The sequence below is a fragment of the Psammomys obesus genome, unplaced genomic scaffold (assembly GCF_907164565.1).
Source record: "Psammomys obesus unplaced genomic scaffold, mPsaObe1.curated_primary_1811, whole genome shotgun sequence".
Lineage (NCBI taxonomy): Eukaryota > Metazoa > Chordata > Mammalia > Rodentia > Muridae > Psammomys > Psammomys obesus.
The window spans coordinates 8,342,955-8,357,793 of NW_026596040.1; the positions used below are offsets into that span (position 1 = coordinate 8,342,955).

At 40.5% G+C, this 14,839-nt stretch overlaps 1 protein-coding gene across 1 annotated transcript; it reads left to right on the plus strand.

The window, feature by feature from the left end:
- Positions 1-6,622: 6,622 nt before the first annotated feature.
- Positions 6,623-9,204, plus strand: LOC129688089 (eukaryotic translation initiation factor 1A, X-chromosomal-like). Its single transcript, XM_055622834.1, has one exon. It carries the CDS (start codon positions 6,772-6,774, stop codon positions 7,204-7,206), a length of 435 nt encoding a protein of 144 aa, XP_055478809.1. The 5' UTR covers positions 6,623-6,771; the 3' UTR covers positions 7,207-9,204.
- The last annotated feature ends 5,635 nt before the right edge of the window (positions 9,205-14,839 follow it).

The following is a 14,839-nucleotide window of genomic DNA, read 5'->3' on the forward strand; positions in this document are numbered from 1 at the left end:
TAACCTAGCTGAATCATTTGAGCAGAACTTGCTAGACATCAGAGTAGCAAAAGGGAGCATGAAATGTTATCAGGTAATGGAGAAAGAACACTAACAGCTGCTTCTAGAGAATAGTGATGAAGAATTTAAGTTTTTCCCTAGGGCAGTAGAGAACCATCAAAGAAATTTAACCATGAAAGGACCTAATTAGAGTTCTGTTGTTAAAAACATTCTGCCTGCAATAAGAAGATTAAATACAGGTATACAAATATGGAAATAAGATTAATCTGTTTAAAAAAAGGTCATCTGCAAAAATACTATATTGGTAGTGGCTGATGAGGTAACTGATGGCAGTGTGTCTGTTGATACAAGTTGACTGGTGGCATGTGAGAGGTTGCTAGTTAGCATAGAGGCACTAAAAGACTAGCCAGCTTTGACTGGCTATAGGTAGGGCTGCTAGTGAGAACAATGTGGGCCAGTAGCTGAAGCAGAAAAATACTGTTAACTAAAGGAGACTAAGGCATCCTTTCTTGGAGAAATGTAAGGTGTCATTCTATAAATGATCCCCTCTATTTTCTAGACACTGTGCTGTTACTTCTGTGGTATCTCCCTCCATTTTCTAATACTTCGTATTGAGAACTTCTTGCTCCTATATTTGGCACATAATTAATGCCCAACTAATGTTGAAGAGATGTTAGAAGATGAATAATAATTATATAAATAGTGTACCAAAATCTTATTCATATTTTTTTTTATTTTTTTTGGTGTATGTGGTAATACTATTTTAATCATTATATTAGGCTTTTATAGCATATCTTAGTTCTTGAGCTTAACTTGGGGTTTGCATGAAATGTCCTATACATCCAGTAACATTTGGTGTGGAAAGAATGAAAAATAAGCAGTGTCTTCTAGCTTCATATAGGCCCTTGGGTAGGAATAGCCAAGATCTGGGTAAATGAAGCAGGTAATGCATTACCATTCAAAAGAGTCCAGGTAAGAGTGGCCTTTGAAAGGCCACTGTGTGTGTGTGTGTGTACACACACATACGTATAAATAACACATTCAAATATCCCCTTTACGTCTGATTAGCTCACTCCTGTCTTTCACTGTTGTTGCAGTCATATTTGCTAAATCACTATTTTGGAATGTTCTAACCCTACTGGGCTCTGGGAGCTAGTTCATGCTCATTCATATTTTCATCCCTTTCCCCATGAAACTTAGGGCTTTGTGCTTGTTAGACATCTCTTTAATATTGAACTACATCCTACCTCCAGGGAGTGTTGTTTTGTTTTTTTTTTTTTAAACAAATTTATTTTACATCTCAACCATAATTTCCCTTCCCTCCCTTCCACCCAATCCTCTGTTTCTGTTCAGAAAAGATGAGGGCTCCCATCACTATCAACCAATGTTGGCATATCAAGTTGCAGTAAGATTAGGCACATCCTCTCTTACCGAGGCTAGAGGCAGCTGAGCAAGAGGAAAGGGTCCCATAGGCGGGCAACAGAGTCATAGACAGCCCCTGCTCCCACTGTTAGTCCCACATGAAGACCTATCTACACAACTGTAACATGTGCGGAGGGCCTCGGTCAATCCCATGTAGGCAGGGAGTTCAGTCAGCATTTCCCACCTCACTAAAGACATCTCATAAAGCATATTTAAGTAGTCCAGTATTTATGGACAATTTATTTAAATGGATCCAGTGCACTCCCCGCCAATCTAATTGTGGATAAATGAGTGTCTTCTAAGGGGCAGTGAGGGAAAGGTTGGGTAAAGATATTAGGAGGTGGGGAATAGACTGTTGAAAGGGCAGGGTGCAGTGGAGGTGGGGGTCGTCTTTAGGTCATTTATATCAGGCCCTCTAAGGCAATTATGGGATACTAGTTTTCCCCTCCCTTGTTCTTCCTTGGCCATGAAGGTAACAGTTTTGCGTCCTTGCAGTAGACCAAGTCAATGGGGCCAACCTATCATGCATAGACTGGAACCTCTAAATTTGAGCCCCCAAAACATAAACCTTTGTTCTTTATAAATATGCCAAGTGCTCCTGGGCCTCTCCATATAAACCAGGCTAGCTTGGAACTCAGTGTGTCTATCAAGCCGTTCTCAAACTCATTATCCTCCTAACAATCTTCCAAGTGCTAGCATTCTAGGCATGTGCCACTTAACTACTTAATTCCTATAGACGCAGCTTAATTGTTTGTAGGAAATTGGGGTGTTAGTTTTTTTTCAAAGCCTTTGTTGCTCATTTCATATTATGCCTCACATATTTTGTGTGTTCTCTTACCATCAAGTCTCACAGAGAGGCTTACGTGACTGCTGTGCACAAAGTGGGTTTATGCTGCAGCAAAGGTAGGCTGCCTGCTGGTTTGGACAACCCACTGCTTTTACTGAAGCTTGAAGTATGCAAGATGACACCTTAGAGCCAGACATGGTGGCACTTGGGAGGCTGAGGTAGACGGATCTCCAGTTCGAAGCCAACCTGGTCTACAAAGTGAGTCCAGGCCAGGGCAATTACACAGAGAAACCCTGTCTTGAAAGCAAAAGAAAGAAAGATGACCCCGTAGTTCTCAAAAATCTGAGACAAAGCCTGAAGAAAGAATAGTCAGGGTCTTGCGGACTTGTTATATCTCTAAGAGGAAGGCAAGAGGCCCGTGGAAACTGTTCTCATTACTTAAACAACATGCAGAATTCTAGTATCTAAGCATGTTCACATTTTGCTTTTTCATACCCACCAAGTTTATTTCCAGCAGGACTGATCAAGAATGCTAGTCTCCCCAACTCACACTGGATCTAATTGTGTAATCTGAAAGACATATCTCTCGCTTTCTTTTTTTTTTCCCCCAAAGATTTATTTCTTTAGTATGTATACAGTGCTCTTCCTGCATGTGTGCCTGCAGGCCAGTAGAGGGCACCAGATCTCATAGATGTCTATGAGCCACCGTGTAGTTGCTGGGAATTGAACTCAGGAAGAGCAGCCAGTGTTCTTACCTCTGAGCCATCTCCCCACCCCTAAAGACATCTCTTAATACCCTTGGCGTCTCTTTGACCAATAGTTAGGTTGGGCATTGTTTTCTATTGCTGAACAGTATGTTGTCCTTGTTTTATTTGCTTGGCTCTTATTGGGCCCTACAATAGTATAGCTAGGACTATCAGTTTTACAAATTGAAAAGGACTCTGGTTTTTATCCCTTAGGTTACTCCACAATAGTTGGACAATCAAATGCTCTGAATGCTAAGAGTCAAAGTTCAAACAGCTCTCTATTCAGCTATCACAGAGTCCTTTCCACTGCCAAATGGAGACATAAGAAACAAGAAACTCTGTGTCTGCCCCAAAACACAGAGTTTGACAAGAAACGTTTTCATGACATAAAGACAGACATCCCCTGTCATGTGGTGGTGGGAAAAATATACAGGGTGCTTTGACAGCAAATTAGAGACAGTAAGTTTACATTCCTAATTTACACAGCTTTTTTTAAGAGAATATAGGAAAATACTATACTATCAAAACGTTTGGTTTTTTTTGTTTTCAAGACCACATTTCTCTATGTAACCTTGACTGTCTTAGACTCACTCTGTAGACCAGGCTAGACTTGAACTCAAAGATCCACCTGCCTCTGCCCCCAGTGAGTGTTGGAATTAAAGGCATGTGCCACCACACTCAGCTAAAGCATGATTTTTTATTAATGATAGCATGACCCATGGGGAGGGAGTGGTGAAAGAACATACCAAAGTTGCTTTCTTATTGTCACTTTCCAACAGTGTAATTTTGTTAATGGCTTCTTCATAGAGTCACCATACAAATAGTAATATAAATAATGTTAGACACAGCCTCATTTGTAGGGCTTGGAGATCCTATAGATTGTTTATATAAATATGAAAAAGTTTAAATCATGGGCTATAGATCAAATGCATTTTCTACCAAAATGTCTGTTATCTTTGTAGAAATTGATGAATGGGCTATAATGGTATGCAGAATTCTGTGGATATGCAAAGGCCTCAAACAGCCAAAAGGCAGAGTGGTGAGGGATACCCCAAAGAATAAAGTTTAATAAGTCACACCTTTTAATTTTTAAACTTATGCAAAAAAAAAAAAAAAAATAGACAACATGTGGTTCTGGCATTAGGATAGACATAAATCCACAGAGAGCCCAGAGCTGGGAGGCTGGAATGAAGCCTCATAACTACAGGTAGTTGTGCCAAGACAATAGAAGTGTAAGCAAGGGTGTCAGAATTTCTTGCCTAAGCATCTTGTACTAGTTATTGTTTCTTCTTTCACTAAATATGAAACTCTACTGCTGATAACCCTAGAAGAATTGTACTGTTCTTTATGGTGTGCTTTGCTATTACATGTTTATAAATGATTCCTCTCTATGTATTACCCAAGTTGACTGCACCGTCTTTTCCCCAGTGAACCCCTGATTGGCACAGTGATTTGATACTGTGACTTGCACCAGAAATCAAAGCAGAATTTTTGAAATAGCATCAGACCCTAGATTGTGTTGTGTAATATTTGAAGAATACGGGGAGAAATGGGTACTGTTGCTCAACTATCACTGTTGACGACCTGGAATGACAAGGTATTAAGAAATCAAGTAGCTATGGAACTTGATTGCTACAGTGATAATGCTTTTTAAAATATTGTCTCTTGTGGGTTATTCTGATAGCTCCCTAGAGAACATAAGTAGAGAAAAAGAGAGATGAAAAAGCCAGACTCCATGTGAACAGCCATGGCTGGAAATGTATTTTTTTGTCTGTAGAGCAGAATGATGTGGCTGAGCACTGGTTAACCCTCACATCTATGGGGTTGCTTATATTATGTTAATGGAAATGAGTGGGATTCTGCCCCGAATCACAGAATGGAGGCATACTTTATAGCAAAGGAAGGGCCAATGGCATCACACCCAATTTCACTAGTCTTATATGTGTGCCATCACTCTGTCTTTTGGCTCTTTGAGGCCTTTGCATATCCACAGAATTTTGCCTACCATTAATAGCCCATTAATCAGTTTCTGCAAAGGTACTGAAATATTGGTAGAAAATGCTTTTGATCTATAGCTCATGATTTAAACTTTTCATATTTATATAAACAATTTGTGGGATCTCCAAGCCCTACAAATATGAGGTTGTGTCTAACATTGTTTACATTACTATTTGTAGTTCATGGTGACTCTATGAAGAAGACATTAACAGAATTGCTGTGTGAGCCCAAGTACTTGAGCTTAATTACCAGCTTCTGGGCTTATTCCACCCAGTATGCCTGGCACTGAGGAGGCAGACAAGAAGAGGATCCCTAGGGCTAGCTGAATCCATGGGCTTCGGGTTCAATAAGAGAAAGATCCTGTCTCAGTTAACAAGATGGAGAGTGAGTGAAGAAGATAGCAGTGTTGACCTCTGGTCATGTGTGCATGTGTTGCCTACACACAAACATACAAAAGTAATTTATCAGATATACATAGATATATCTATAGATATCTATCTATAGATATATATATATTGTCTTTTCAAGACAGGGCTTCTCTGTGTAGCCTTGGCTGCCCTGGAACTAGCTCTGTAGATTGCCTTGAACTCACAGAGGTTGGCCTGCCCCTGCCAACCTGCCCCTCCCGAATGCTGACATTAAAGACATGTAGCTCATATTTTAATTTTTTAATAACAAAAATTATCGAGTATTGTGTGTAGCTGGACATGTTTGTCTTTATACAATGTCAGAACTTACTGAATATAATAAATCATAAAACCACATTAGTTTTGATTTTTAATTTTATTGAAATCTAGATTTGTTAATAGCTTACCACTGGCAATTGCAAGTTTTTTTACTGCAACCTTAATTACTAATACTAACTTCTAAATCACACACTGCGCCCCACTGGTATGATTGGGTTGCAAAATCTTTGTTAAGAAAGAGTTTAAAAAGCTGCTGTGTTCAAGAGTGAAAAATGGCTATTCTAAAGGCCAAGAGCTACTGCAGGAGCAGGTGCGGGCCTGTAGGACACCAGACCACAGCCAGCTGTTCAAATGCAAAGACATCAAATACAGTCTGGGTCGCAGGCCATTTGAGAGACGGTTTGAAGTGGCAGAGCCTCAGTGAGGAGAAACTACTGGAGCTGGAGACCTGGCACAGAAGCAGGAGTTCTTTGCTGTGTGCTGTGCTGGTATTTCTGGATAAACTTTTGAAGGTGACCAAGAGATTAGTGTACTGCCACATTTGGCCTCTGGGTGCAGCTTCTGTTAACAGTCCCAAGTAAGGGGTTCCATCTGTGTGCTTGGTAAGCTTGTATTTTGTATTCTGGTAAGATTTGGCATATTTTCAGGTCTCACTATTGGCACAAAATACCAGTTTGTGTCCCCTGATACGCTGTCAGATACTGGTGTTTACTTTCGTAAATAAGATGTTGGAGCCATTCCTCCTTGGCAATTACGCTGAAAATGGAGCAGCTCGGGTCAAGCTGTTGTTTCATTAGTTAGAGCAGTCTGGCTAGGCAGAGAGTGGAAGCCAGTATTCCAAACAACACAGTGCAACCCAGAGCTGGCCCAGCTTCCTCTCCACAGTGACTTAATGTTTACAAGGAATTTTTACTAAAAGTATTTTTGTTTTTTCAGCCAGCAGAAGCCAGGTCTCTGGAATACTGTTTGCTGCCTGTGGATCTTCTATTCTTATGAGTTACCAGAAAGCTCCAGTAGCAGCTACACAGTTGCTTCATATCTACTGCTGTTAGATACTTACTGCCACCCATCCTAGTGGTAGCTCTTGGAAAAGAGTCACATCGACCATTTCCTGTGGTTGCCCTTTACCATCATGCCAAAGAATAAAGGCAAAGGAGGCAAAAACAGGCGCCGAGGTAAAAATGAAAATGAATCTGAAAAAAGAGAGTTGGTGTTTAAAGAGGATGGGCAAGAATATGCACAGGTGATCAAAATGCTGGGAAATGGACGGTTGGAAGCAATGTGTTTTGATGGTGTGAAGAGGCTATGCCACATCAGAGGAAAGTTGAGAAAAAAGGTTTGGATAAATACCTCAGACATTATATTGATTGGTCTACGAGACTATCAAGATAACAAAGCTGATGTAATCTTAAAGTATAATGCAGATGAAGCAAGAAGTCTGAAGGCATATGGAGAACTTCCAGAACATGCTAAAATCAACGAAACGGACACGTTTGGTACTGGGGATGATGATGAAATCCAGTTTGATGATATTGGAGATGATGATGAAGACATTGATGATATCTAAGCTGAACTAAGCATTGTTACATTCCATGTTCTCTGAAGATAGTTCTACACACTTGGAATGTTGACCTTCAGCTGTTAAGTAAACTTTATTTAGCATGAGTATGGCTTAGTGCAGATTGATGTATTTTTATTCTTTAAAGTATATTTCTTTGAAAACCAAAGATGTTGAGTTATAAGTGACACATTAACACTTTGTGCTTATGGATGTAATTGACAGCAGTGTGTACTGTTAGGAGACTGCCTTCCCATTTGTGACTCTTCACTTCTGACACGTGAGTGTTTTGTGCCAGCAGTTCTGCCTGGTAATCATCGTGGGCCTGGTAAGCCCTTGGCCAGCCCATTGCTTCAGGTCTTTATAGTCTGGGCTTCTGGCTGTGCTTTGAGCCTTCTCATCAGACTTTAGATAATGCCAGGCTACATTTGGAGTCAGACTGCACCTATTTTTCTATGTATAGAGCCAGGCCATCTTTTTACGTTCAGGTTCTATACATTTATTTTATCCTTTACATGTTGCCACCCATAAATAGGCATTTTATAGTGCAGTTTTAAAATTACATGGGAAGCAATTTTTTGAGTTTTAAAGGTTAGTCATTGTAGAAATTAAATACTTAGGTTATAATCTGTTATCTTGAGTTTAGAAACATAATAGTTGACAATGTTTATATGTGATTTTTACTTTTCTAAGGTATACACAAAAAATAGAAAATGAAAATAAAGAGAAATAAATATGTTCTGATACAGAGGAATTTTCAAAGAAGATAGTTGGTAATAGCACATAAAATATTTTTTACTTTACAAAGTAGGTTGTGTTAAAAAGTCATTTTCAAAAAATTAGCTACTATATTGAGGCTTTGAATAATTTAATTACTATGTATAGGCTAACGTTAATTACATAATTGTGTAAACGTCTTCCTTGAACTAAACTTAGGTTAAAGGGAAAGGAGCCACAGCTTTATGAGAAGGTGATCTCTACTTTCTGAATGGTGTTGGTATAAAATTAGTTTTTCTTTTTAATATGTTCATTATCTCTGCTATATAATAAAAATAAACAACTGGATAATTTCTAGTTCATTATAAGAGGCTTTTTTTATTTAGACTGACATTTAAGATAAACTATTTTCCATTAAGTGTTATTGTTACCAATGTTCTGCAGTTTAACCCTTGCTGCTTAGAAGTTAAATATGAACCTTGTAGCTCAGTCTTCTGAATGTCTTCTTTTTAAAGAATAGTTCTTTTTTCGGGTTTTGTTCCAGACACCTACAAATGGTGACTGAACATGAAAGTAAGTGTATTTACCTCCATTTTTTTTTTTTACAACTAGCACATAATAATGTAGCTTAAGAAAATTCTCCGGTCAGAAAGAAAGAAAGCAAACACAGTTTTCCTGATAATTGATTGGTGGATCTCTTTTAGAAAGCTATATAGTTCTTTGTAACTGCTAATTTTGTACTATGACATGATGCCAGATTACAGGCAGATCCCATGTAACCAGAAGGACAATGTGTCTTCTAAAAAGGGAAGGTGTTACTGGAGCTTTTCTTTCCTCTGCACAGCATAGTATCAAAGTATGCCATTAATGAAGATTTATTCCATTACTGCTATAAATTTTTAGTATAGGAAGAAAACTTTATCACGATCATGGGCCAGTTAGCCTGATGTATTCAAGAACAAACAAGAGACCCTGTCTCAAGTTAGGAATGAGGACAAGTGCCTGAAGGTGCCCTCCAACCTCCACAGTTGTCCGAAGCACACATCCGTGATCATGCACACATCAGCACGCGTACAAAATTACACTTGAGGCTTTAGTATCATGTGTTGATCATTTCAAACCATCAGAGGCAAACACTGAAGTGGTATTTTCTGTCTCCTGCTTGCCAGTATCTACATTTTCCCTCACATTCTAGGTTAAAAAATGGTTCTTTTATAACATGAGCAATTTGTGATGTTTATTATAAGTAAATGTTGATGTCAGTGTTAGAATTAAAATTACTTGTAGTGATATTTAAATGTTTCTTTTTCTTCCTCACAACTTAGTCACACCACATTCCATCCTCTTAGAAGCCTGTGGCACTTAGCATACCCTTCCTCAGTTTCCCTAGCTGGCCACAATGGAAACATCGAACTGTCACTGTAGATCATCAGTCAGATAGTGTAGCGTCGGGGCTCCTCGCTCCAGTGCCAGTACTTTTTATCCGTGCACAAAAACAATCCATGTCAATCATACCGTAGAACATTGTAATTTATGTCATTTACTCATCTGAGGCGAGCCTTGAATCACAACTCTCCTGCCACCCTGCCCTGCTCACATGCTGTGATTTAAAGCTTATTTCTGAATGATAGCTCCAACAATAGTGTGCCTAGTCAGCAACTTCTTATTGTATATTTTAATCCTAATGCCTCACATTTTATGCATATCCACTTGGGAAGTACCCAGTTTTCTTTCAGCCCCACCTTCCCTTAGATAGCATCTTGCTCTGTTTAACAAATACAAGGCTTTGTGCTGTGACTACAAAGTTTCTTGGAAGAGACAAAATTGACTCTTGGAAGATGTATTTGCTCAGAGAGCTGGCAGTCTGGAAAAGTGGATTAAGACCTTAAGAGAACTGCATCTCTTCTCCAAAGCTGCAAATGTTCCAGGGAAGGCTGGACATAACAGGCATCCATCATTTTGGAGCTTACCTGCCCCTCTACTCAGGTGATCAGCTAGGTCCTTTAGATCTGTTGCCCCCTCACCTCCTCATCTGTTCTTTCCATTCTGTGGACATCCAGGATGAGACACCTCATGAAATGCTCTAAGTTTGGTATCTGCTATATCAACCTACACTCCGAGACCATTTAGACCTGGAAACAGCCCATTACAGTGTGCACATGCTAAATTGTAAACAGCACGAATGTGCAAATTCCTTTAGCATGAAATACAAATGTGCTAGTACTGTGGAACACTCAAGCGCCTGTATCTCCCACTCTTACCCAGTCACTGTTTCTCCTCTGATAATACACAAACGTGAGTGATGTGGAAAAAAATCACATACTTTGGAAACACAGGCGATGAAGGCCACAATACACAGGCCTCCGCTAATTGCCCTGTTTGGCAAAGGACTTTGATTCTGACTTTACTGAGCAAATGACAGTCATTGCTTGAGTAAACTCCTCACCACCACCACTCCCAGGCACCTACAAATGCATCTCAGCTGTACCTTTGTCACTTTTCATACTCTCCCAGGAGAAGACCTTCCTCCTAACAAGGACTATTTCTCCTCGCTTTGAGGGTTTTTTTCCCCCACTACCCTACCCTTGGGAGAGATCTTTATTATCCTCTTTCCCATAACTTGATTTTTATTGGCTCATCCTTAGTGAATATTTAATTAATATTTATTCTGTATTAACATATATAGCCACATCCTCCCCAGCTTCAGGGAATGGCTGTCCCTGGAAAGATGACATCTTTTACTAAATACTGTATGCCAGTCACAGGTGTTTTTCAAGGCAGAAATCTTGCATCACGTGGGGTAAGTTGAAGGCCGGACCCCAGAGGTCTGAGTATTAACAGCAAGATTGATGAACATGGTTGAAACTAAGGTAGAAAGCAGAAACTCCCAACGTTGGGGAGGAGGGAAGAAAGTTGAAGGATATTTTATAAACAGGAAGTTTCTTTGGTAGTGTTTGTCTCTTGCTACCTAGAAGTCTTTGCTTGATTTTCTTTTGGAATTTTCACATCTTCATTGTCCGAAGATCTTGTCCCAGGAAGAAAGCAGCCTGGAAACTAAATGTGACCACCTGAATACAGCCCCTGTGGCTGACAGAAATAAGAGTTTGGATTTCCAGAAGGCATCGAATGGAGCTGTCCTCGTTAGGGTTTCAATTGCTGTGATACAGCACCACATCCAAAAGCAAGTAGGGGGGAAAGTATTGGTTCGGCTTACACCTCCATGTGGTAGTCCATCGTTGAAAGAAGTCAGGACAGAAAAGGAAACAAGGCTGGAACCTGGAGGCAGCAGCTGATGCAGAGCCCATGGAGGGGTGCTGCTTGTTGGCTTGCTCCTCATGGCTTGCTCAGCCTGCTTTCTTATAAAACCCAAAACCACTGCAGGGTTGGCACCACCTGCAGTGAGGCTGGGCCCTCCCCCATCAGGCACTAATTAAAATGTCCTACAGTTGGCCCTTACGGAGGCATTTTCTCAACTGAAGTTCTCTCAGATAACTAGCTTTTGTCGAGTTGACATAAAATTAGCACAGGGGCTTAGGTTGATTTTACCATTCCTCATAAAAAGGACAGCAAGCAGGGCCCCTTGACAATGCTATATACTCAAATGGACCAAAGGCAGCTCTTAGCACACACCATGCACTAATGGCATCTGAGGATCCTTTCCAAGCAGGTGGAAAGTATATCCTTATAGGTTCCTAATGTACAGTCATGTAGGCCTATTTTCCTAAGTAAATACTCCAGGGTCCCTAAATTGAGTGCTCATAATCTGAAATTAGCCACTTACCAGAGTTTACCGGAGAGGCTTATACAGGGCATCTAGCTGATACTGAATGACAGAATTCCCCTAAGTCCCATGTGCAGAAAGACCTGAATTTTCCTGATTCTCATACAGGAAGAACTGTTGTCTGCAATATCACCACTGGCCTGAGTGGTTTTAATTGCTGTTGTTTTTTAAAGGATCAGTACAATGGCAGTTTTATAGATGTTTGGGCCTATGTTGTGTAGAATTGCCACATTGTTACTGTTTATTCTGACTCTATATGTTAGCACCAATTTCTTTCCTCCTGTGGTGGTATACGCCTTTAATCCCAGCACTCAAGAGACAGAGACTTGCAGATCTCCTAAATCTGCTCAGTGCTGTTCAGGCAGTTCAGTTGAGGGAGAGGAGGCCGTTTTACCAGGACAGTTTTACAGAGATAGGTTTCAGAGACAACAAGCTAGACACTGGTGAAGACAGAAGGAGCTGGAAAATTAGAACTGATTGCTAGAGTTAGTTTGAGGCCAAGCAGAGCAATTTAGTGTGAAGCTGAAAGAAGCCAGATTAAATCAGTCAGCTTTGAAGAGAAGCTTGAACCAGAACAGCTGAGGTGAAACAGCCATGCAGCATTCAGAAAAAGCTAGAAAGGGTAAGCTTATTCAGCAGTCTTAGGGTCTGAAAACATTCTAGGCCTTGGTTAGAGTGTATGGAGGCTAGAAGCTTCCAGTACTAGGCCTATGTTAGCAGACAGAAGCAGTAAGCCTCCAAGACATCAATTAACTCAGCCAATTAAAAGTTACATTTCTCTCTCCCTCTCACCTTCTCTCTTTAGCAGTCTGTCAATTTAGATTTGGCAATTCTTGTATATCTTTCCAAAGAACCAGATTTGTTGATTTACCTTTACTGTTTTCCCTTTTTCTATTATAGCTTTAGTTTTCCCTTACATCTCTTGAAGTAGAGAAGTCTATTGTTGTGAGGTGGTTTGGGTGTTTTTTGTTTGTGTAGATGAGATTTATTTTCTTTTTATTATTTTTTTTTCAAGACAGGGTTTTTCTGTGTAGCCTTGGCTGTCCTGGACTCGCTTTGTAAACCAGGTTAGCCTTCAACTCACAGAGATCTGCCTCCCACACAGAGTGCTGGGATTACAGGCATGGGCCACCCTGTCTGGCTGAAATTGCATTTTTTTAAATTTTTTAAAAATTATTTTTTATTAATTACAGTTAATTCACTTTGTATCCCAGCTGTAGCCCCCTCCTTCAACCCCTTCCAGTTCTACCCTCCCTCCCTCTTATCCTCCCATACCCCTCCCCGAGTCCACTGATAGGGGAGGTACTCCTCCCCTTCCCTCTGACCCTATCTTATCAGATCTCATCAGGACTGACTGCATTGTCTCCATTGACATGGTAAGGCTACTCCCCCCCTCAGGAGGAGGTGATCAAAGAGCCAACCACTGAGTTCATGTCAGAGACAGTCCCTGTTCTCATTACTAGGGTACCCACTTGGAGACTGAGCTGCCATGAGCTACATCTGTGCAAGGGTTCTAGGTTATCTCCATGCATGGTCCTTGGTTGGATTATCTGTCGCAGAAAAGACCCCTTTGCCCAGATTTTTTGGTTCTGTTGTTCTTGTAGAGCTCCTGTCCTCTCCAGGTCTTTCTGTCTCCCCCTTCTTTTATAAGATTCCCTGCACTCTGCCCAAAGTTTGGCTATGAGTCTCAGCATCTGCTTTGATACACTGCTGGGTAGAGTCTTTCATAGGCCCTCTGTGGTAGGCTCCTGTCCTGTTTCTTCCTCTTGCGATGTTGAAATTTTATTCTTATACAGGCATTTGCACCTATAAATTCTCCCTGAAGGACTACTGTGTGGATGTGTTATATCTTCATTTTTAATCATATGGAAGAGTTCCCTTATGATTTTCTTTTTTAACCCATTGGCCTTAAACTCTGACTCCCAAGTGCTGTTATCAAGCCTGGATCTTTTGCTGTTAATTTCTACATTCATTATACCCTGAGTAAGAAATTTGATTTTGAGCTGGAGAGATGGCTCAACAGCTAAGAGCACTGTTCTGCTCTTCCAGAGGTCCTGAGTTCAATTTCCAGCAACCACATGGTAGCTCACAACCATCTATACTGGGATCTGATGCCCTCTTCTGGCAAATAGAGCATTCATATACATTAAATAAATAAGTAAATAAATCTTTGAAAGATTAGTTTCCATCCTTTTGGTTGTATTGAAGTTTGTTTTGTGATGTCAAACATGGCTAATAGTAGATGAATCTTCATGGGTGCTTAAGAATGTATGTTGCCTTATTGGGTGCGGTGTTCTGTGTACTGTGTACCGTGTGGTCAGTCCAGCCTGTTTCCAGTGCTGTTCAGCTGTTGATCAGCTGAGCTGTTGGACAATCAGCACACATGTGCTTCAGAATATCTCCATTCTCTGAGCCTCAAATCCTGCAGGACAACTGGCAGGCTTTTTTAAATGCCAGCTTGGTATACATTAATGCTTTTAAACAGAGATTCCAGCTTTTAGCCTCCTCCTGTCCAATATGTGCATGAACTTCAGCGTTGAGGCGTGGTCTTGACCTAGTGTGGATTGTAAGGTGAAGGCCTTCTGTCCTGGAGAGCCAGCCAGTGCCTGCAGAGGTGGCAGCAGAGTGCTGTAGGAGAAGAACCCCAAGTGTAGGGAACCCACATCTTTGAAAAGGAACAAACTGCCTTTGTTCCAGATGAAGACAATAGCTTGTTTACTGGAGAGTAAAGAAATGTCTTTTGATTTAAGGAAAAATACGATCTTTGTCATCCAAGACTATCAAAAATGTTCTTGAAGAGAGTTCAGATCAGAGGGTCACTGGTTCTGCAAGACAGATAGAGAGGAAAGAGGCCCATGTAGAATTGTCTGGGAATAATTACTTGCATCAATGAGGAAAACCACTCATTGACTTTCTTTTCCCTTTAGTTAATACCTTATCTCAATCAGTTTGGGCTGTTGTTAAGAATATGATAAACCAGGTAGCTTAAACATCAGAAATTCATTTCTCACAGTCCTCAGTGTTGAGAATTTCAAGATTCCGGTTGTGTTGGCTGTGCAAGCCTTTTGTTTGCAGATAGGCTGCTTAGCTGTGTCTTCAGATATCAAAAGAGGAATCCACATGGCACTTACAAGGGTACTGATT

Excerpts from the sequence above, each read along its gene's own strand:
- LOC129688089 (XM_055622834.1), top strand. The coding sequence starts at position 6,772 with ATGCCAAAGAATAAAGGCAAAGGAGGCAAAAACAGGCGCCGAGGTAAA.